This window comes from Colletes latitarsis, chromosome 14 (assembly GCF_051014445.1).
Source record: "Colletes latitarsis isolate SP2378_abdomen chromosome 14, iyColLati1, whole genome shotgun sequence".
In the NCBI taxonomy this organism is placed as follows: domain Eukaryota; kingdom Metazoa; phylum Arthropoda; class Insecta; order Hymenoptera; family Colletidae; genus Colletes; species Colletes latitarsis.
In genome coordinates this window covers 14,052,637-14,077,366 of record NC_135147.1, presented here as the reverse complement: position 1 = coordinate 14,077,366, position 24,730 = coordinate 14,052,637, and the positions used below count along the sequence as shown (strand labels likewise).

The following is a 24,730-nucleotide window of genomic DNA, read 5'->3' as shown; positions in this document are numbered from 1 at the left end:
GATCTAGTAAAAGTTTCCCACGTTCGTCGGTACGGCCGCTGTGCCAATCGTGCGACTTCGCGTTCGCGTCCGCGCCTATTATGACTACTTTACCCCGCAGTCTTGTTAGTACTATGTCGAGATGGGTGAGCCCGAGTTCAATATTTTCCGACGTCGGAAAATATTGACTTACTATGTACACTTCCGTGCTACCGTGGAAAAGCTGTACACAGACGCATCGCGTTGTACACAGGTTTGCGATTTCGAGCACGGAAAACTTTCTATTTCTCACGTATATGGCTGCCAGCGGCGGTTCATCTACGTGGTTTCGGAAAACTATCGTAGTGCCACTCCCGAAACCCGGAAAAGCTCGTTTGAAACTATACGGTTTCTGCATAAGCAAGATGTCTGCATTTGTTTCTTCATTTGTCGCCTGACCTCGTGTGGCACGACCTTCGATCTCTGCATGTTTAACTGCAGGATCGTGAGCCCACGGCCGGCTAAAGTCGCGTTATTATTCATAAGCGGTTCGACTTACCGACCTCTCTACTGCTTTTTTGTAGCTTGAGCATGCCGTGCTGGATACGGCGTGGTCTCCCTTTTTGCCAGCTCGCTTGCAGTTCACGTAGACTGCAGGCTTGCTGTTGTTTAGACACGTCTTCGTGCCGTGTCCGGTATGCGCGCAGTGGCCGCATACTTCGTCCTTTTGACGACAGTGCTTCGCTATGTGCCCGAATCCTTGGCACTTATAGCACCGGCTGACCGTCAGGTAGTCCCGCACTTTGCAAGCATTCCATCCGAGGAACAGCTTGTGTGCCTCGATCATTTTCGCCCTGAGTTTTGGAGAAACCTCGACCACCCAGATGGTCTCATCTCCGTCCTTCCTTCCAGACCTGAAGCAAAACTTCACTCAACTGACGTATTCATCGCTGAAGACGCTCGCGTTTCCCTCGGGACGTCGAAAATCTGTATTTTCGGGTTCCTCGCGACCGGCGTCCTGACGGTCAGTCCAGCTCCTTTTAATTTTTCACTCTCGGTGAGCGCTTTTAATCTCTCGGCGGTTGATGTCTCTATGGCGATTCCATTGCCGGGAATCTTCCTTACGGCCTTCACTTGGAGGCCTCTCTTCTTTGGGTTCACTAGCATAAACACGGCCTGTCTGGCTTCTTCACTGGTCTTGATCTCTTCCTCCTCCTTGTTCGGATAGACTAGGTGGTCTTCCTGGTTCCTGGGTGGTCTTACCGCTGTCGGGGTCACCTTCGTCGCACTCATCTTCACTCTCTCCGCGTAGGAGAGAGGCTGGCCTGAGTCCGCTTTCTTCGCCACTGTCTTCTCCAGACTCCTGGTTGCCTGGAGGGATTTTTGTACGACACCGCTGAGTGTCGCCCCCGATTTCCTGTGGTCGGTCGTTGCCTGTTCTAGCTTCCTTTGTAAGAAGCTGTTCTCCTGCAGCACGTCCTGCACGACCTCCCGCATTTCCTTGAAGAAACGCATTATGGCCGTTACCTGTCCCTTCGTGACCTTCTTGTCACGATCCATGCAGTAGGTTAGCATGCGGCCCTCTATTTTCTTCGCAGCATCCTTGACGGCTGCCTCGTTAGTGACGCCAGTAGGTTTGACCGGCGTTGTGCTGGCCTTGCGTGTAGCCGTGGTCGGCTGCGCGCATCCGGTGGTCTTTGGCAGCGTCGTTGTGACCGCCAACAAGCTCACTACTGGCCTCAGCGAGCCTCCCTTTGCTGGCACGGTCAGCGCCATTCTGACACGAGGACCGTCCCCCACTCCTCTTCTGTGCTCGGGTCCCGTCGGGTCCGCTCGGGTGCGGTCGGCCGGTTGCAGCACTCGGGACTCGTCCCCACTCCTCCTCGGCGCTTGGGTCCCATCGGCTCGGTTCAAGATGGCCGTGTTTGCTTCACCGGGCGTTGGTCGCGCGCCACGCGGTCGATCCAAGATGGCGTTGCTGACGTCTCTGGGCGTTGGCTACGTGCCACGCGGACGACCCAAAATGGCGGTGCTGACGTAGCCCGCTCAGATTTCCCCCACGGTCGACGTTCGTGCACTTATAACTGCTCTCAAAAATCGAAATCTGTACCGATTTCGATTTTCGAACAGCCGTTCTGTTCGCAATAGTGTCTACAATTCACTGCCGCGATCTCACCCCGATATCTAGCCTGACGGCTGAGATATTCGGCGACAATCCCGCACGATCGCCCCGAAAATTTTGAAACTGCAAATCTCGTAGAGTTTTTGAATTTCACTCCCGGAGAAACACACAGTAAACCGCTGCACAACGCGAATAATCCACAGCACTATCTTGTATTACGCGAATACAGCGCGGTAACGCCCGTAAATTCCCCGTAGGCGCTGGAAATCCCGTCGCGTCAGCGGAATTCCCCGGGGAAAACCCACGGCCGGCGACGCCCCGACGCGTCACTCCCGTGCACGTAAAGTGCTCTCAAAATTCGGAAAATCGTCCGATTCTAAATCTAAAGCCGACGTTCTATTCGTAATAATGCACACAGCTCACTGCCGCGATTTTACCCCGATACCTAGCCCGACGGCTGAGATATTCGGCGACGAACCCGCACGGTCGCCCCGAAGATTCCGAAATTACAAATCTCGTAGAGTGTCTGAAATTTCACTTCGGAGAACGCACAGAAAACGCGAATATATCACGAAAATACACGTAAACTCCTCAAAAACTCTGGAAATTACGGCCAGGTAGGCGGGAAAAACCCACGCGGCGGTGACTCCTCGGTCGAGCGGTTCAGGTAGCGGAGCAGCGAGCGAACACGTCCGTACCCTTCGGCGGTCAGAAAACGACTCCTCCTTATTCTAACAGTATTCGTTCTTTGACGTATCTTCGATGCACATCTTGCTACTTAACATGGTAGCTTTTTTAGTTCGGACGATCCTGAGCGCGCGGAAAGCGCGCGCCGTGATTCGTCAGTGTTTTTCATTAATAATTCAAAAACGAAGCCCTATCCGACATTTTTGCAAAGGAAATTGTTGTTCAGAATCGTCTCAGCTACTCCACATTTCCGGTTCTTACACCATTTACGGAACACTCTGTATATACATAAAAATTTTAATGGGGAATTCTAGAGGCCAAAATAAGACGAAAATCAAGAATACCAATTTGTTGATGGAGGCTTCGTTAAAACGTTATTAACAATAAAGTTCAGAAATTTCAAATCATTCTGGAAAAATTATTTTCGTTTGCAGGAGTTAATTACAATCATTTTTGGTGAATACACATACTTTCGAAATCCTATCCACTTTCAAGAAAAAAAATCGGGTAGGCGCTGAAATTTTTCGGTGAAAAAGAAAATTTTCAAATCATTCTAAAAAAATTATTTTCGGTTGCGGGGGTCAATTACAATTATTTTTTATCATTACACATAACCTCGAAATCCTACGCACTTTGGAGAAAAAATTCCTTACCGAAAATCTAATTAGGTGTCTAAATTCGACGAAAAAAAAAATTTCAAATCGTTCTGGAAAACTTATTTTCGGTTGTGGGGGTTAATTGTTACGTCGGAATTCCGTCGGCATTGGTAGGAAAAGATTCCCCCAGATTTACCCAGTTAGCTTTCCTTCCGGGGGTGGCGTGCCGCTCCGGCGGTGAATTTCCCTCTTGCGCTGACATCATGGATCGCTCCCGGAAATGTTGGTGGGGTCAGGTAGCTTCTTCTGCGGCAAGGCGACGTTGCGGGCTGGCTGCGAGAGTTTCAATTCCGGCTGGCTGAGCCCGGGCGGCGTTTCCGTTAACGTTGGCCGGCGCAGCAGGTTCTTTTGGCGTTTCAATTTTACAAGCGAAGGAGGCGGATTCAGGGAGAGGAATGAACTACTCACGGCTGAATTTGAACACTGTACTTTATTATTTCCGAAATGGGAGCCTTTGCGCGGCTCTAATGTATAACGGTTTACATTGCCGGAAAGAGGTCTCCACGGCCCATTAGCCGAGCAGGCTTATTAATTTCGAATTCTTCAGTTATCAATCATATCAACTATGTCCACTCATTCCACTCTTTCTCTCTAATCTCGCTCGGGAGAAGATGCTCCTTTTATTCCTTATAAACAAAGGGGTGGGAGCCCTTCCCGGTGGTCCGAACTCTTTGTGATACCAGGTATTCCCGATATCACTGGCTGAGACTTCGCGCCCAGAAGCGTTCCCATATTCCCCCGGTTACCTTACGCTGCATGCAGATAACATTTATTAATTTATTGATCGCGCTCGGCTAACAGCTCGTTTCGAAGGTATAAAATTCCCATATTCCTCCGATCACCTTACGCCAGATGTAGATAACATTCATTAATTTATTGATCGGGTTTGGCTAACAGCTCGCTTCGAAGGTATAAAATCTATTATATATTTCTTAATCCTACACATGTTCAACTCCATAACATTAATTAATTAACTTTTATGGCTTTTTATAAGACCGAAATGAATATAATAACTAACAACGAGTAACATAACGATTAATACATGAATAGGATTAAATATCATACCTAGTGCTTGAATATAATAATTACTAGTGAATGAACTATATAGTTATAATGTTTTGTGATGTTACGACCGGTTTCCGTGATCTAATTACTTACTATCTAGTAACTAACTATACAAAATATGAAGAGAAAGGGACAGAGTGGGGGGACGTGCGCTACGCGGACGTTATACAATTATAATTATTTTTGGTGAATAAATATACCCCCGAAATCCTACCCACTTTCTTAAAAAAAAATTGAGAAGGTGTGAAATTTTTCGACGGGAAAAAAAATTTTAAATCGTTTTGGAAAAATTATTTTCGATTGCGGGGGTCAATTACAATCATTTTTGGTGAATAGACATACCATCGAAATCTTGCGCTTTTTCGAGAAAAAAATTTAATACGGGTGGAACTTTAAACGTTAATAACTTTTTAACGAAGCCTCAATCAACAAATTGGTATTCTTGATTTTCGTCTTATTTTGGCCTCTAGAATCTCCTATTAAAATTTTTCCCAGGAATGGCCGAACACCCTATACATTTATACTAGTAACATTTGTGCCTATTAATATAGTGAACATATAACGGAATCTAACTTTGATCCTCTTTTTGTACTATTTATTGCAGCCACCAATACTTCTTAACATTCTTTCTATGTTTATCGTTTTTATCAAAACTAGATAATCTGTACATGAATCTTAAATTTTCGTCATCAGGGACTATGTTTAAGTCGTAGAGTAGTTTTTTGTCATACGCTTTTCTATTGACGTGGTAAATTAATGGAACATTGTTCTGGTTTTGAATAAAACCCTCTCCATCTATATAGGTAAATGACTCAGGAGGGGTATAGCCTGTGTGTCTTGTCCGCTTGAAGTAGAGGGTGTTTGGGTAGAGAGATTGCGCCATCAATGAATTTGTCGATCTTCTGTCACTATTGGCCCAGTGATTTCTGATTAACTTTAATATGAATAAATCTATGCGAATTATCTTAGCTTCCTCGTACAGTTTATGGTTACTAATCATTTTGATAAAACCTGATTGAGGTGATCTGTATTTGCCTAGACATGCTATAATGCACTTTCGTTCAAACCTCTAATCTTTTCCTTGGTTGGGGCCCTATATTAAACCATGTTTGACAGACATAAGATATAATAGGTCTAATCAGGGTTTTGTAGCAGAGAATTTTTACTGAGCTGTAGAGGCCTTTACAGTTGAAAAGCTTCTTGTGTACCAGAAAACCTTTTGGCAAATTCCTAGATATCGAACTGTTTGTTTATGTGGTATTTTGATATTGTGTTGTCTGAAACGTGCAATTTAAAGAGTTTGGATTTGAGTCGTACATCCCAATTTGCATCAGAGATTTTTGAAATATGTTTAAATATGTTAAATCTATTTAAAAATCTCGTTCGCCCGGAAAAATAAATCTCGGCCGCGATTTCCGTATCTGCTTGTGTACGTGACACTTCAACGGGTTAAGCTGGCGCCGAGTTCGTTCGGCGTACGGACAAATTAAAACTGCGGCTGTTTACGTGTTTTTCTACGCAGACCTCACGCGAAGATTCGCTTCAAACACCGGTTGAAACGGTATCGTGACGTCAGCGTCGAGAGAGATAACCGTATCATTTATTGAAAACAAATCGACGGTTGGATTCGGCAGCGCCACGTCGCGACGATGTTACGTATGCCGAACGTTTCGTTCCCCAATTTTTCTGTACCACTTGCGTGCATTAGGAAAACGCCCTGCTACTTATCTACCCTTTGGAATGTAGAGTCAGTTCTCACGAGATGCAGCTGCTCGGTGACTAACGCAATTCGGAGATTACCAAATATGGTAATGTCTAACGTGCATTTGAATCCTCCCGCACGGATTTTTGGGTATATAAACCTTGATTTTCTTACTCGGGGGATCATAATCGTACCGTCACGTTAGAGTCAACGTCACGTCTCTCGTCACGCGTATACGGTTTGATAGTCAGTTGTATCTTGTGAGATCGGGCTACCGTACCCTTTCGTATCAATATTAAACCATATAGAATCCGTGAACCGGCATAAATTCTATTGCGGCCATTATATTCAACCAACTTACCCCCGCATCGCCAGTGCGTCAACACCGTGCAAGGTCATTGTAGGTAAATATAATCATTCTTTGATCGCGACATAAGATACACGAAACACTTGTATTTTACTTGTTGATTTAAGAATATATCTACTTTTATTATCAAATCAGAGTTACCCAACTTCTTTAACCCATAATTATATAAAGCGATTATTATTAGTTAAACGTTCCCATAATAATATAACCTTACCGCTTGGGTTATATTATATTTAATAATTCATAGTTACGAGTTCAATTAACACATCCCAAATTCAAATACAAATTCTTACAACCTAGTGGCTCCTCGATTACGCATCGAGTTCGTCCACGCAATCTATTACCATCCTAGCGGCTCCTTGATTACGCATCAGGTTCGTCCGCATCCTACAGCTCCCTGATTTCGCATCAGGTTCGTCTGTGATTTATCCAACCTCCCAGCAGCTCCTCGATTACGCATCGAGTTCGTCTGCGTTTGTTCCAACCTCCTAGCAGCTCCCCGATTTCGCATTGGGTTCGTCTACGTTGTTATCAACAATCCTAGTTACTCCCCGATTTCGCATCGGGTTCGTTCACGACGTTTCACCTTCCTACGGCTCCCTGGTTTCGCACCAGGTTCGTCCGTACGTGACTCCATCCCAGAGGCTCCCTGATTTCGCATCAGGTTCGTCCTCGTTATTGTAGGAGATTTGTATTGAATATTTGTGCCACGCTGTAGTTTTGTTAAATGTTAATTTATGTGCAAAAGGTTTGGGAGTGTTTTGTTCGAGAAGGAATGGGTAACCAGGGACAGCGAGAAAACGAGGAGTGGGAAACGAGTGATTGTGAAAGAGAGACGTGATTATAAGTTGTGTTGCCAATTAATGTGATTTGAATTTGTGTTGTTAATTATTAATTGCTAATTTGTGTGTTCCTAATTCGTTTATTAAAATTATATTCTTTGTATATTTGTTCCTCAAATATATTCTCTCCGTTAAATCCTACATTATTAACTATCCTAGCGGCTCCCCGTTTTCGCATCGGGTTCGTCCGTGTACCTAACTAACAAATTGATACCATATTCCATACTCCCTCTCGCACTCGCCAGCCACGCGCGCTGCACGGCCCTGGCTCGTAACAACGACAATGCGCGACCGAGTCTTCGCCTGTCGATGCTCGACGAATCTTGTAATATTCACAAGCCGACTACCATCGGCAGCGGATCCCAGATGATCTCACTCCATAAGTACGTGCCCCGCAAAGCAAGCAAAAAGGCTTCTCTGCGCAAATTATATTGGACTATATGAAAAGAATTCTCATCGTTGCTGCGATTCGAGATTTCTATCTCCCGTACCGAAAAGTGGTCGTAAAGCATGCTGCGCGTGACGCTACCGCGGACGTAAGGGATAGATTGTACGTTGCAGTCGTTGCCGCGATCGCGACGTAAGAGAATCAGGGTGCACACACCCAGAATCCCTTTAAAGCTATACGGTTTTGGAACCTCCCAAAGGTCCGACCGATAGATCGGTACCGCCTCGTGGAGTGCTCTCCGTGCAAAGGCCACTGCAAACCCTCTCCGAAAACCCGTCGGTGTACGAGTCGACCGTACACCTAACGGAGGAGTTCGGGTTCAAAGTGCCTCCCTTCCGTCACGCTGCCTACCACATACGGTCCCCGTGCAAACGGTCGCTGGGTAGGCTTTATAGTGCGGTTGGACCTGCTCGGGATTTTCTGCAAAAAACACTTACTGTCACAGTCCCCGGAATTAACGGTCGCTGTGCAGTAGCTAGAAAATGTTGGGGAAATCTCCTTGCGCAACGTTCATACGTCAACCTGCACGGTGAGTGTGTTCACGGGATCGACCCACTTGGAGCCTTACAACCTCCATTTGGTGACCCGTCCGTGACGAAGCAGAGTCCCCGACAGATACGAGTGAATTCTCCTCTGTCCAAGACAAAAGTCTCGTTGATAGTTTAAATAATAACTATCAGCGAGCAACAAATATATACAGTCCACTTAACTACGCTAAACCACAGCTGATCTCTCCCTCCAAGCGCACCGATAGTCGCTAAGAGAGCGAGGCGAACAGCTGACGAGCGTGTATTTGCGATACGTGTACGCACGTATTTAATTCAGTCGATCCTTTGTTACAGAATATATTTCTTTTTTTTATATTTTTATATTCAATTTTTTTATTTTTCTAAATAAGCGACAAGCGAAAATTATTAACAAAACTTGTTAATTGACTTCCTCTGTTAATTTCCTCGTCCGGACCCCGGTTATAACCCTTAGATTCTAACAAAATATATGGTCTGAAAAGTATTGTTTCACACTTGAGTGTATTAATTCTTAATTTCCATATTCTGAAGTAGTCCTGTATTTTGTTGAATAATTCTTGTAGTTCAGTTTTTATTTCTAATGGTTTATTGCCTCTTATGTACACTAAGAAGTCATCTACGAAAGCTATGGAGGATTTATTTGGACTGGAGTTTAGCCCGTACATTTGGAGGAGGTCACTTGTGTAAATAAAAAACAGAATGGGGGAGTTTACCGTTCTTTGCTGCAACCCGTTTGCGATTTCAAATGATCTGGAAGATCTGCTGTTTAGATCCGTTACGTAAAAACGTTTCTCATTAAGCATATTTCAGATCATTTTGATCAGAAGTTTTGTGAAGCCTTTTCTTATTAAATTGAAAAATAAACCGTCGAGCCATACCGTGTTAAAAGCCTTTTCTAACAATAAGTCAATAAAACGAGCGCCAGCACAGTCACCTGCGTTCCTGGCCCAGCAAATATCCGATATGATAGTCGGGGATTATTTTATTTTCTTCACAATGGAATAGTATTGCTGTCGTGTCGGGTTCTCAGGAAGCAGCGATGGGAGTGCGATTGTCTCGATAACACCTGATTAGCACTCACTCTTTTATTATATGTAAACGTTTACATCCGTGTCGCTCACCAGCCCAGCCAGGGTTGACATGGGGGGCGTTGGCCCTCTGGCGCCTACTACTCCTACTTATCCTAACAATTGCTTTGTTAATTAGTACTTCGAACATCTTGCTTATATTGGGTAGCAGACTGATGGGCGATAACTGGTTGGATTGCTCCCATCTTTATCCTTTTTTTTTTATTGTTACGAACTTAGCCGTTTTCCAGTTCGTCGGAAAGTCCACGCACCCGTTTGGTTGTCCAGGCGGCAGGGGAGGTGAACCCCTACGTGGCGCGTTCCCAGGTGGCGGATAGGGGTAGCCGCTGGGATGGGATGCGGGGATGGGGTCACCAACCTGAGGAGGCAGGTGACCGCATCCTCGCATGGCATCCCGGAGGTTGGAGCGAAAGCTCCCGCGGACCAAACACCGGTATGAATGCTTTGTGTGGGTGAATGTGTGTGTGTGGGGGGGGGGGCCCGGGGCATGGGATATTTGCCGCGGGTGTTACCTAAGGCTGCAGGTTGGCCCGTTGGCTGCGGATGAGTCCAGCGGCCAACGTGGCCACCCAGTCGGCGGCTTAGTCCTATGTCACGGGGCCGTGGGCGCTGGTGACCAGGCGCCTGCGGTTGAGTGGGAATGCGGTGGGAGGAGTGCCTCTCACCGGGATGGGCCTGAAAAGGCACGACGCGGCGGGGGACTCTGTGATGTCTCACTAGAGTTCCCGGTCCCTCGCCAGGCGTCTGAGGATGGTCACCGTGGGGTTTTAGTCGGTAAGAGTCCGACACTACCCGCCGGTTCGCCCTTTTGGTGGGCCCGCGGGTGTCCATGAGGATTTCCCCACGTACAAAAAAAAAAAAAAAAGTTCGTTGGAAAGTACATGCTGTTTAGGCAATTATGAAATAGAATTGTGTGAAAATAAATATAGCAAGGTGGTAGTTTTTTTAGGGAAATATTCGGAATTTTATCAAAGCTAGCTAATTTTTTATTGTTTAATTTTTGGAAAATGGTCTTGAGTTTGTAGCGGCCATGGTATAGCCACTACGCCCTTGCCAGAGTATGAATGGGAATGGAATGTAAGGATAGTTTTAAGCGTTCTATTTTTCCATTTTCCCAGGGTCTCGTGCGAGCCTGGTCGTCCTGCTTGGCGACCAGAGCCGTACGAGGTGCCTATTTTCCTTCAAGGTTTCGCCTGGGCCTCGGATCACCCCGATCCGGGCCCGGCGAGCCTCTTGACTTTTATTACTCGCTTTCGCTCTAGCTAAATTTTCCCTACACTAAGTATTTTCCAGTTTCGTTTTCCGTCTTTCTGTCCTATCTCTTTTTCTCTCCCATTACTATTAGGGTAAGGTTATGTGTATAGGGAGGAGACTTTTAAGAAAGAAAGGCAGTCCGTAAGAGACGTTGTCAAAGCTCAGTCTGGTAAAGACGTCGTTCAGTGTCAGTCTGTTAAAGACGGGTTTATAGTTCAGATCATTGTTATAACATTAACCTACGTGTGGCTACATGTTACCCACATCACTCGCGAATAAAAACATTTAATAATTGTGGGGTAGCTTGTTGGGTTGTTATTTGACCCCCTAGCCCCCTCAAGTTTATTTAGGTTTGTAAAGTATATTGGCGGTATAATGGTTTTGTCCGGGTTATCTGCTGTTTGTCGTTGAAAAATTGCAAATCAAAGCGTCGCTACGTCTATCAGTATCTATTTCGTTCATTAGTTCATCTATTTTTTGATTGATTATATTGGTGAGTTGTGGTTTGCCTAGGTGACCATTTTGAGTGTGTATGGACTGGAAGTAGATACCTAAGATGTCTAGTTTGTTTATAGGGTTACTGATGATGAAGTTGTCGTTGTTTTCTTTTCTTAGTGCATTGATGTCTATGTTGGCTTTATGTATTACATCATTTGTATGATTGGGAATTTTTAGCGTCTTTACATCTTTGCATTCTTTCTGTCTGAAAATATTATTTATTTTGGGGAACATGTCTTTAGAATTATGGATCGATATGCTTGATATTTTTTGCCTTCAGTGATTACTAACCGACTCCTGGAATGCAGCCTTTATGTTATACCTAATGCCCTTAAGCAGTCTTTTGAGTATGGTGGTTAGTTGCTTAACTAAATTTGTTTGGTTGATTTGTCTAGAGAGATGGTTCAATTGAGTTAGTATATGGCTTTTTATTTTTCTCAGTTTCCTGATGCGGGGCGCAATATATTTATCTGTGGAGTTTTGTCTATTGTTACTTAGAGGGACCGCGTTATTGTTTAATGTTTCTAGATATGTATTTATTTCCTGTCTTGAGAGGTCTCTATCATTAGGTATTACTAGGTCGGCGTTTTCTGTGCAAAGAAAGTCTTTGTATTCAGTCCAGTCTGCTTTGTTAAAGTTCCTTCTCTCTACTCTAATTAGTCTTAGTCTCTAAGTTAGCGCTGTCTTATATTTCGGCAGTCTTTCTCCGTCTAATTATTTGCGCGCTACTCTCTCGTCATCAACACCATTGGAACACTCGAGTCGAAGGTAATGAACCGTTACCGATGCCAAAAAAACAAGTAACAACCGCGTTTTTCTATCACTGCTCGCTGTACGAACTCTCCTAGAGAGAATCTCAGGATTGTCACATACGCAAACAAGCTTATGTAGACCGCTAGACTTAAAAACCCCGCTACGGGTGTAGATTCTTAGAGTACCAAATTTTATGTTCCGCATATGTTGAGGCCCATTAGAAGCGGTGCCGTGTGCAACTGATTCTGGCCGGGTGCAAAATCGGTAGACTGCATGTGTCGCGGAACATCGTTCTCGTAGGACCGAGAATGTTCCACGGCACGCGCCGAGAACTTTTGCACCCAGTGCGAAGGAAAACCAAAGGACGATCGGGACCAGGGGTATATAAGCCAGGGCCCCGATCGCCGAGAAGAGCAAGTTCTTGTCACCTCTCAGATTGTCTACAATTAATGATAATTGCGGCCGAGGATAATCGCTCAACATTATGCAGTCATAAAACATATAACATGAACAATAAAATGAAGAAGGGAAAATTAAGACTTATTATTGAAAGACAAAAAAAGTGAAAAAGGCATCGTTTTTCGTACACGCGATCATACACGCCCCTCGATCGTCCACAATGTCCGCAAGTATCCACAAATAATCCTTTCAGGCACTAATCACTATGCAATTAAATGAACATGCACCGCGATTATGTTATACGTGTACATAGCAGTATTTCAAATACACTTTAATTTAAAAATGTAAAAAGGAATTTAATAAGTATTTACTGATTGTTTATATCACTGTATTTCTTACATGCAACTTAATACACAACTGAATGGAATATGTCTAAAATGTGTCGCGTGAACTGTCTTAACTGATTCCTTTTTACGACTGACTAGCTGGCCGAACACGTGCCGATGCTGCCCTTTGTCTCAATTGACAATGAGTGTAGAGTGCATGTGTATGTGTGTGTGAGTGTAAGAGAGAGTAAGCGAGGCGAGAGACGTAGAATCGGGGTCCTTTTCGGCATTTGTTTCTGAAAACCTCGTCGATCAATGGCACAGTCAGCTGCTAGTATCGTTACATTCTTCGACGTGAACGCAAATCGATAGGAAAATCCTACGATTCGTTTTTACATTTTTAAATTGTAGTGTATTTGAAAAATTAAGAACATTTCTATTGGTAAGTAACTCGGAACAATCATGGTACACGTACACATAGTCACTCACAAATAATATAATCGCAGTGCGTGTTTATTTAATTGCATAGTGGTTAGTGCCTGAAAGAATTGTTTGTGGATACTTGCGGACATTGTGGACGATCGTGGGTCGTGTACACAACGTTGTGTATTGGAAGTGGCATTCACCCTCTCTCAGTGAAAATTTCGACGGGTGAATTTTAATATTTCCTCCTGGATTTTTATAAGACAGATTGAATGTCATTCAACGTAAGGTGGACAAAAATCTAAAGCTGTTGATGACATCGGTAAGTAGGATTTGTCATGCTGTGTGAGAACAACTAACACTGGCCTGCCGCAACCTTCCGCGCGTATGCAGCTGTTCGCAGATTGCCGTTCTACAGGCGGAACTTTAAACGTTAATAACTTTGTAACGAAGCCTCCATCAACTAATTGATATTCTTGATTTTCATCTTATTTTGGCCTCTAGGATCGCTCATGTAAATTCTTCCCAGGGGTGGCCGAACTCCCTGTATAAAGTTATGTGAGGTATAAGAAACTGTAATGCGCGAATCGTAAAAAAAATATATATATATGTTTAAAACTTGTAAAGTTGCATTTGTCGTATAATTTTATAATTCCGCAAATTTTGGATTCTAGATAACGTTAAATCAATACTTTAAATGATTTTTTCAAATCTTCCAATATTTCAAAAAGTAGAAATTAAGAAAAATATTCCGCTTATGTCACGTTAATTTTTTCAAATACACAATCGAGTTTGAATTCATAAATCAAAAACGTCGCATTTCTAATAAATTAAAATGACAATCTTTCTTTTAATTCACATCGTCGTCATATTTCCAGATCATAAGAAAAATTCGAAGAGTGCTGTTAGAAATTGCGATAATAATGCCTGTTTAAATATCGCGTGAGTCCGAGACGTAGAAACTCGGCCGCGATGCCCGTACCTATATTGAATTCGCGTAATTCTAGATGGTTGTGCTGACATGGAAATTTTCCATCGTTCACATTAGTATACCGCGGCTATTTACGTGTTTTTTCAAGCTAGCTTCACTGAAATTCTCGAGTTTTGGAACAAATTCTAGGAATTGTGTTGTTAGCGTTGAGAAAGAGAGAGAAAAAGGATCTATCGGAGAAAGATCGATAGACGAAACGCGGCAGCGCCGCGCTGTGGCCACGCAGCGCGTAGCAGCCCGGGCCCAGCAGCGCGAGGCGTCGCTATCCGGTTCTGCGCTTGCGCGACGAAGCCGGCCGCGGCCGTCGCTGCTTGCAGATCGTCACGGTTCATTCTTGAGCCGTCCGCGATCGAGAGCGGACCTTGTGACGATCGCGTTCCCATTTACCTACGAGCTCCGAGGAGGATGAGACGATCTCACTCCTCGTAATAGAATCAGTTTGCGGACAAACAATTTATTGGAAAATCTCGTCATAGTGACTTGAGATTTTCCCAGAGATAGGACAATCTGCCTGACAGGACAATCTGTTGTAGCGATCGCACGGCACGCTGGGTGTGAAGCGATCGTAGACGCAGGATTGTGATTGAACGTTGCAGGTCGTGGACGCGACTGGAGATTGGGTGTGGATCGCCTTAAGTCTTCTTCCAATTATCCGGTTAGAGCTACTGGAAGGCTGATACCGACATACTGGTATCACCTAGTGGTAGTTCACCATTCGTAGAGGTCGTACGAAACCCACGGGAATCACCCGTCCTGTGTACCACTGAGAGTACACCGACCGGTGGGGTGGAAAGTTTCAACGACCAGATTAGAGCTATACGGCGTAGGAGCAACTGGAAGATAGGTATTCAGGAAGGATATCACTTCGTGGTGCTCTCCGTGCATCGGGCGTCGGAGAAACCGCTCCAATATACCGTCGTGAGGGGACAATAAGTAGAGCCTAAGCGTACGGTGGAGCAAAGAGTTCGAAGAGCCTTCCTTCCATCGCTACACCCACTACCAGCTGTGAGTCGACCACACTGGGCTGTGAACGTAGGGTGGTTGGAGTTGCAGGGGACTGAGTCCTGAACCGGTGAGCCGCAGGCCAGTTCCTCGGAACATAGGAGGCTCCGTCGAGGTAGCCACGGCTGGCTGCCGGGCGTTCTTTTGATGAAGGAATCGCCGGCTTGGCAACCACGTGAGCATACCGCAGGTTGCTCCTGAGGAGCAGCCCTCGAGGAAGCCGAACCAGGACAAGACGTCCTCTTGCGTGGGTGGTGTAGAAACGCCACCCGCACGGGGAGCGTGCTCGCGGGATATAGCCTCTTGGAGCCTTACAACTTCCATTTGGTTTCCCGTCCGTGGCATTGCGAAGAGAACCCGGTAGAACGGAGAAAAGCTCGTCTACCCGGTTGTGCGCGTCAGTGAGATCGTAGGAAACGAATCTCATCGACCAGAAAGAGAAGAATATACAGTCCACTAGCTAGAGCGCTAGATAAGCCAGCCAGCTCTCCCCTCCAAGCACACCAGACTGTCGCTGGAGCGCGAGAAACAGCTGACGAGCGCGCGATTGTTGACTTGTCCGCAAAAGTATTTATTAGGCGGATTCTTTTGTTACAGAAAGCCTCCGCAGTAGAAGAAATTGGAGACAAAAAAGAATAGAAGACGCCTGACCAAAGAAGAGCCACCGTCCAAGATTTTTGTTTTCTGTTTTCCGTTTATTTTTACATTTTGTACTTGAATTTTCATTTATATTTTTGTAAAATAAAGAATTTATTGAAAAACTTGTAACAATTTCTCTACCTGTCTGTTTCCTCATCCGGACCCACGTTAAAGTCCCTTGGTACTTTAACAATGCCTATTATATGACCACAGACTAGGTATACAAGTAGATCTATCACCACAGACTAGGTATACGAGTAGACCTATCACCTTATGGACTTTTGCGGCCGAATCTGACTGCCATACCGACCTGAAAATTCGGAGATTTTAGCGGCCTCTTCTCATGGATGGCGGTCAGTTGAGAAACTATTCACTGAATTAGTATTGGTGGGCAGAAAGCTGTAGTGTGTGCGTAAATACATGTGAGTTGACAGTGCAGTATTATCAGACGGCAAGCCCCTGTGGCCAAAGGAAACTGCCCCTCCACTTACACACACAATGCACAACCACCTTGTATATGAGTTCTGGCGTTTCGTATAACTTCGAGGATTCGAGAAAGGCGGCGAATGTGAGTCTACCCTTCTTGCTCTCAACACAACTGAAATTCGACCTAGCATCACTGGCATGCGATATCGAATCTCGACTGCCCAGGCATTTTTTATTTTCCCACCTATATGTATATGCGCATATAAGCAAAATACCATAATGTAAAAAAAATTTCAAAATTTTTTTTACGGAAATACACGTTTCAAGACTCCCTAATCATATTTTAACTATTAAAAAAAAGACATTTTTTTACTATGCTTATGGACGTGCGTTCATATATTTATACTATTTATGCGATTGAGTCTAAACAACCAAATGAATTTCAATGTAATTTTAAATTTTTAAATCTGGAAAAATTTGGAAATACTGTCCTATTTGTCCTCTTTGTTTAGCAATTTAAAAAAACGCTGATTCGTTAAAATCAATCATATTAAAATAAAAGACTGGAAAATTTTTCTTCTTTCAATGAAGGAAACTCTTTTACTGAATCTTTTTCGAAGGCGAAGGTGAAAAAGTCGATTTCGCCACGGCAACAATGGTTGGACGCGATGCATGGACGTTCCCCCGAAATAGGGGATCGGTTTTTGTTTTCCAGAAACGCGAGCGAGGCGATCGAAAACGCGAAACGCGTTAGTTGGATAACGGAGAGAGTCGCGAGGTTCCGTATGAAATAAAAAGACACGACCCCTAGCAACAGATTGAAATTAAAATCAAAATAAAAATTAAATATACAATATAAAATTTTTCTATATTGCAGAAGATAGGGATAAATTATAGTTAATTGTATTATGTAAAATTTATTTCAAGCACTTGAAAAATCATCTTCAGTCTTCTCCATTCATCATCAAGCCTTTCTTCTTTGAATGTAGATTAACTTGTTTTATTTCCAATTAATTTATATTTACAGGCATGTTTCTATAAATTTCAAATCCATTAATCAATTTGAATTTGTGATATTATGTCAGCCAGTTTCGAAAATATGGTTTCAAGAAAAACGCATTTAAAATTTCTGATATGATTATTAACCGCTGGGTACTCTTCCCCTTAAATGACTATAACTTTGTTACTTCTACGAATTTGAATGAGTCTACGTTTATAATAATTGCTAAATAAGGAGGACGAGTTGCAAGCCAAAGATCAGTTGCAGGGTTTTTAAAAAAGACAGATTGGCATTTTTCTTCTCATTGTTTGCAGCGTGTTTGCGAGGGATGTGTCCGATATATACATATGGATATAATCAATTCATTTTCCTTCAATAATTCTCCATTGCAAAAATTCTACAGTATTCTTACATTTTTTTATATTTAAAAATTTTCCCATATTATTAGAAAGTAGGTATACGGCGAAAGCTATACAACTTTATATGTATACAGGGTGTTCGGCCACCCCTGGGAAAAATTTTAATGGCGGATTCTAGAGGCCAAAATAAGACGAAAATCAAGAATATCAATTTATTGATGAAGGTTTCGTTAAACAGTTATTAACATTTAAAGTTCCGACAGTACTGAATTTTTTTCTCAAAAATGCGCAAGATTTCGGGGGTATGTGTATTCACTAAAAATGATTGCAATTGACCCCCGGAACCGACAATAATTTTTTCAGAACGATTTGATATTTTTTTTTTTCGTCGAAAAATTTAGGCACCTACCCCCTATCGATTTTTCTTAAAAATTCCTTTTTCATTTTTAGTATTTTTGTTTGACGCCCTACAGAAAAGTTGTCTAATACTTTTTTGTAGGTACCCATGAGCTCTACTTCAGAAAAAAGTTTCATTGAAATATATTCACAATTGTAGGAGTTATGGCTGTTTGAAAATTGGACCATTTTTATGGGGTTTTTCTCATTTTGCGGGGTCAAGGACCAACTTTTCGAATATTTGTGCAATTTGTACATATTCTCCATCAAAATACCCGTAGTTTGTTTTTGTAAACATTAAAATCGTCCAATCCGTTCAGAAGTTATGACGTTTTAAAGATTCGCATGAAAATTCGGGCAGACATTTCTGGTCAGAAATTATATTTTCGGTAAGGAATTTTTTTCTCGAAACTGAGTAGGATTTCGGGGGTATGTCTGTTGACCAAAAATGTTTGCAATTGACCCCTGCAACTAAAAATAATTTTTCCAAGACGAATCGAAAGTCTTTTTTTCGCCGAAAAATTTCAGCACCTATCCGATTTTTTTTCTCGGAAGTGGATAGGATATCGAAGACATGTGTATTCACCAAAAATTATTGTAATTGACCCCCGCAGCCGAAAATAATTTTTCCAGAACGATTTGAAATTTTTGAATTTAATTGTTAATAACTTTTTAACGAAGCCTCCATTAACAAATTGGTATTCTTGATTTTCGTCTTATTTTGGCCTCTGGAATCCTCTATTAAAATTTTTCCCAGGGGTGGCGAAACACCCTGTATATAGTGCATGATCGCTTCGTATGGAAAGTCAATAATTCTTGAAAAAGCGTCCAGGTCCGATTTTGAGAAATGTAAGGTCTGTCAGTCACGATGGCTTTTGCCATTTACTGACGATTCGAACGTGTGGCGATTGGCGATGCCAGGCCTGCTTTCGAGAAATGTAAGCGACGTCAGCGATGCAAGAGCGAGGAGGAAAGCGAGTATCAGTCTGTTCTTCTCGCCTCTTCCGAAACTTTACGAGCTCACGTACACGCAATTGGGCATAGTGTGAGAAAGTGGAATGAGGAGTTCCTGGGGCCCCCGATGCGCGGTTTGATAATACTGATTTCGAGTCACAAATACGTTTTTGCCGAGTTATTTTTTAAATAAATGATGTATTACAATTTAAAATAAAAAATAGAGGATTTGCGGTGTACGTATCAATGAGATACATTCTTAGGTATTTTAATAATCTTGAAATTTTTAAATAACCTTAATCGATTGATTACTTCAATGAAATTAATCGATTAATGTCCAATTATGGACCGTACAGCTTTCATTTCGTTAAAAAATAATACAATTTCTGAAATTTTATTTTCTGTCTCACTTCCTCTTTTGTTCATTTTTAAATCTGTTGGTAACGTTGCAAGTGACACGGAAATGGTAATGGGGCTCTAGAGCCCCAGAGAATCGGGCCGAAAAAATACATTAGATGATAGGTCTACTCGTATACCTCGTCGGTGATATGATAATCCTCGGTCGGTACTGACCCTGAGAAACTTTAACTCCATGTCTGTGGCTTAAAATAGCATTAAAATATGTTAGTAATATTTAATAAAGTAAATATATATTTATTTCTTTGTAAATAAGTAATTATAATTAATACCATTTATTTTATATTAACTGAAATGGAAATATTTTCGTAAAACCTTGTCCTTCTTAATAACATTTTTGTAAGATTTCCACAACATACGAAGAATGTCTGTGTTCCATGCACTTAGGTTCCACGTGCTCATCTTTCCCTCAACTAAAATAAGAAATTAATAGTCATTGTTTCATAAATTACAACATATTAATAAATAATTTTTCATTGTAAAATATCTTACATGTTAAAAAATACTTTGTAATATTTCTCGCAATTTTATAATTACTACTTTTAATGATTCTACGTATATCTTGAACATTCTTTCGTTTGTAAACAGGTATTTCTTTTATTAAAATGCAAGCACGACTTGCTTGCCGTAAGCATGCCTTGTGTAATATATTTTTAATAGTAGTTTTAGAGTTAATTGCATTGTTTAAAACGAATTTCGATAATTTTAAGGTTGCTGTATTATGTAATCGTTGTTTCAGAGCTCTAAACAAAATTTATAATTAAAATTCATGAAGAATACATCATATATGTATAAAAAAATTAATTACTCTATAAGAGTTTTATTATTTTTTAAAGACAGTGACATTGAGCAACTTATATCTGTATTCTGATATTTAGGTACTATTTCCAAAGTGTGACAATTGATTCTATAACCAATATAACTAATACTGTTTGTAGTTTTGTTACACTGAGTTTTTGATTCTTGAAAGTAACAATTATATTGTTGTATACCCGTCTTTGTTAGTTGTAAGAATCTATTGAATAAAATAAATAAATTAATTAAACTTATACAACATTTGACAAAGGACTTGATTCAAAATCAACAAATCTTTCACAGCATGGTTTTGTTTTAAATTTTGCATACTCGCACATCTATGTGGTTGATCTCAATTTCCTTTGTTATTTTAATCTATAGGTTCCTATATACCATCCCGATGATATTTTGATGATTCTCATCAAAAAAAATTACACCAACATCTTACAACTTATGTAATTTACAAGAGCACTGATAACATATACATATATGATATAGCTTTTTCAAAATCTGTTAATAGTATTTTTTTTATAAAGAGTAAAATGTTTTAGTCCACGAAGATGGGGGGGGGGGGGGGGTATTTCATTGATTTTGAATAAAGTCCTTTTTCGATGAAATAATAGATAGTTTCATATCTTACTGTTCTGCAAAATTTTCATTCTCTGTTACATATAAAATATCATCTACATATCTTATAATTTTACCACAGTTTATGAATATTGACATATGTTTATGCAATATAAAATTATAATAAATGTCTGACAAAATAGGTGATAATATGGCACCTTGGACAACTCCTTTTCCTATAATATAAATTTTAGTACGTATTTTGACCTGCAAATTAAAATATCAATATTTTAAACATATCATGTTTTAAATAATGCTTGCTTAATTAGTTGTAAATGTTGTTATAAAGAATTGAACTTTATTTAAATTTAATAGTTTCTATATAACATCTGTTTCAATTAATTTTCTGTACCCTTTGATGAAATATGTAATTTCTAATTTTGTTTAGCAACCAACTTTTTAATACGACTTTACAGTTGCTATCATTTGTATATGGTCTCTCAAATAGTCTCTCAAGTGCTATAGGCAATTGTAAATGTGGACCAGAAAAGTATTCTATGTAACATACACTACCATTGTATACATAATTTTTACTTTTAACTCCATACTGTTTTAGCATTAACTGATTAGGAAGTTTTTCACAAAGCAACTGTATAATATCATACAAGCGACCTGAATATAAAATAATTATTTTTGTATATATTGATATACACAAAAAATACTTGATGTTAAAAAAGTCATACTCTGTATTATTGAACCAAATGCATCCACTACATCACTAGACACAATATGCAATTTTTCAATATTTGAATCATTTTTGTGGCGAATAATTGATGTCCATTCCTCTTTAAAATTAGTTAATCCATATTCCGTGTTGTGTAATTGTTTTAGAAACTTAAAAATTATATTTAAATTACGTTGATCGCTTGGTTGATGCCTAACAAATAAGAAATTATAAAATAAAGTTTCAATGAATTTTGAGTTTCAATAATTTATTATAGCATAAAAGTATTTTACTTACACTGATACAAATAAAGGCCGTATGCTAGAACGTTTGGGACATAATTTATAGACACCTATTGGTGGTTGCCATCTGTTAAATATAATATTGGGTTGTAAACAATTTGAATGTATTTTTTTTCTGATAAATTTCTTTTGAATACTGTGCCATGTTGAGCGTGTAATATATAATCTCTCATTATTGGTTGAAGAGAAAGTTGTTACATGAAACTGAGTACGTAATATTTTTATAAGAAATCCAGTAAAAAACCACTTTACAAATTTTGCTATAACAAGCAATTGTATGTGTGTGCTTTGTATATTTTTTAACCATGTAATGCTAGGGATCTACAATGCATAAATTGTATTATATATATTTATTTATTTCACAATTCATTTTTTACCAATTACACATTGTACATACATTTAATTTTTCAACAAGTGGCATCAAATTGAAGGACTTAAAACGTGGTGTATTTAAAAAGTGAAATGTAGCCTTCTTAATCTTTTTATAATTTTTTAACTTGCCAAATATATTTAATGGAACCACTTTAGTAAATACAAGATTAAAGAACAATTTTAACTGTTTTATACTGATTGCATAATTACACTTTGGTTTTTGATCAAATTTTTGTTCCTTAGTCAACTGTTTCAAAACACTAGAGTAATGAAATCTTTTATGTCGCTTCTGAAACTGTTCCAAGAGAGAAGAAATAGATGGAATACAAGTTTCATAATCAATAATGACATTATTTTTCAAAGTTTCCTGTATAATAAATTTAAACATTTCATTTCCATTTTTGGCTGTGTTTAGAACGTAATTTGTTGAAACTGTATGAGTTGTATGAGTAGGTAAAACTGCAGATGTATTATGTAAGTAAATATGTAAATCTAAATTGGTAAGAAATAAATTGGAAGAACTATCTGTTGTTTTTTTATAAAACATTGGTCCTTTTTTTCCATATGTCTTACATTTCCTATATGATTCTGAAATAATAATTTTGTAATTATAATTTTTGCATACATTTTTATATTTAATTTGTGTTTTTATAATATAAATATACAAAAGAATAATACTTTTATAGCTGATGCTACCAAGATCACAGGGTTTTGTTATTCAAATATAAATAATCCTACTATAGCTAAAAAGTATTTGGTCATGCATTTAATATGATGAAAATTAATTTTTATTTACTAAAAAAACATAAATATATTTTTAAACTCACATATATCCTTATTACAAATGTTTGCTGTCACAAAAATCAGTACAGCTAACTCTTTAAGTATGCTAACACTTGCCTTATCAAAATCAAAGTAAGAAATGATCAGAATAAACTCTATACTTTTTAGTGTAAAATATCATGAAGGGAGATGTAGAAATGAATGTCTAAAATAAGTGAACCACCGAATTATTATTAACATAGTTATATGTACTGATTACATATATGCACATATATGTGAGTAACTTCGTTAAAAGGTTAACAAAATAACAAGTAAATAGTACCATAATAAAAAATTTATTGTAAATTAAAGTTCTGCATTTTTATGTAACGGAACATTAATTAGTTTGTATGGGAGAATTTAATATCTTGTCTATACTGAGATTCAACCAGAGATTAAAAGAGAAATTTCTAAAAATATATAACTTGAGCTTTAATGTATATTAACTTTTCTAAAAACTGCTCTAGAAAATAAACATAACCACATTACATTTAATTTATTTGTTTTCAAGAAATAACTTGAATGTCGCAACATTTTTCAATGGTTCATGATATTTTGATTTTCTAAAATGTATTAAATAAATTTAAAAACTGATATTTTAATTACTTATTAAGAAATAATTAAATAGTAAATAAATATACTTTGACCATCCTATAATATTTTTCTTTGCAATAAACAACTAAAATGAACTTGAGATAATTATACTCTACAGATAATAGAGACACAGTTCAAAATATTTACCAGATTATAAAAGTATAAAAATAATTATTTAAATATAATCTTACCTTGAGCCCGTCGTTTGAAGACATTTTTTTTTACGGTACTACCCCAGAAAGCACAATTTCCAGCCATTATCCAAATTTTCGTCGATCAATAAACTATTAAAAGGCTTCACAAAATGCTTCACAAAATAATAAATTATTTCAAAGTAATCACAATATTGTTTTCGTAGCCTTAACGAACTGGATTGTAAAGACTCTAGTAACGATGCTTAAGGGGGTAGACACGGCACGTGACCACCGACGAGGTATACGAGTAGACCAATCACCTTATGGACTTTCGCGGCCGAATCTGACTGCCATACCGACCTGAAAATTTGGAGGTGATTTTAGCGGCCTCTTCTCATGGATGGCGGTCAGTTGAGAAACTATTCACTGAATTAGTATTGGTGGGCAGAAAGCTGTAGTGTGTGCGTAAATACATGTGAGTTGACAGTGCAGTATTATCAGACGGCAAGCCCCTGTGGCCAAAGGAAACTGCCCCTCCACTTACACACACAATGCACAACCACCTTGTATATGAGTTCTGGCGTTTCGTATAACTTCGAGGATTCGAGAAAGGCGGCGAATGTGAGTCTACCCTTCTTGCTCTCAACACAACTGAAATTCGACCTAGCATCACTGGCATGCGATATCGAATCTCGACTGCCCAGGCATTTTTTATTTTCCCACCTATATGTATATGCGCATATAAGCAAAATACCATAATGTAAAAAAAATTTCAAAATTTTTTTTACGGAAATACACGTTTCAAGACTCCCTAATCATATTTTAACTATTAAAAAAAAGACATTTTTTTACTATGCTTATGGACGTGCGTTCATATATTTATACTATTTATGCGATTGAGTCTAAACAACCAAATGAATTTCAATGTAATTTTAAATTTTTAAATCTGGAAAAATTTGGAAATACTGTCCTATTTGTCCTCTTTGTTTAGCAATTTAAAAAAACGCTGATTCGTTAAAATCAATCATATTAAAATAAAAGACTGGAAAATTTTTCTTCTTTCAATGAAGGAAACTCTTTTACTGAATCTTTTTCGAAGGCGAAGGTGAAAAAGTCGATTT

The 24,730-nt window shown here is 39.8% G+C and overlaps 1 protein-coding gene across 2 annotated transcripts; it reads right to left on the bottom strand.

Moving 5' to 3' along the window:
- Positions 1-18,399: 18,399 nt before the first annotated feature.
- Positions 18,400-23,916, bottom strand: Tert (telomerase reverse transcriptase). 2 transcript variants are annotated; one of them, XM_076781896.1, is made up of 10 exons: positions 23,667-23,916; positions 22,085-22,647; positions 21,683-22,008; positions 21,405-21,598; positions 21,074-21,333; positions 20,735-20,928; positions 20,108-20,314; positions 19,792-20,042; positions 19,572-19,712; positions 18,400-19,484 (listed from the first exon to the last, which is right to left on the bottom strand). In XM_076781896.1, exons 1-9 carry the CDS (start codon positions 23,731-23,733, stop codon positions 19,585-19,587), a joined length of 2,190 nt encoding a protein of 729 aa, XP_076638011.1. In that variant the 5' UTR covers positions 23,734-23,916; the 3' UTR covers positions 18,400-19,484; positions 19,572-19,584. The 2 variants fall into 2 exon arrangements, with proteins under 2 accessions (XP_076638011.1, XP_076638012.1); XM_076781897.1 differs by lacking the exon at positions 22,085-22,647 and having other exon boundaries at positions 21,683-21,891.
- Positions 23,917-24,730: the final 814 nt, after the last annotated feature.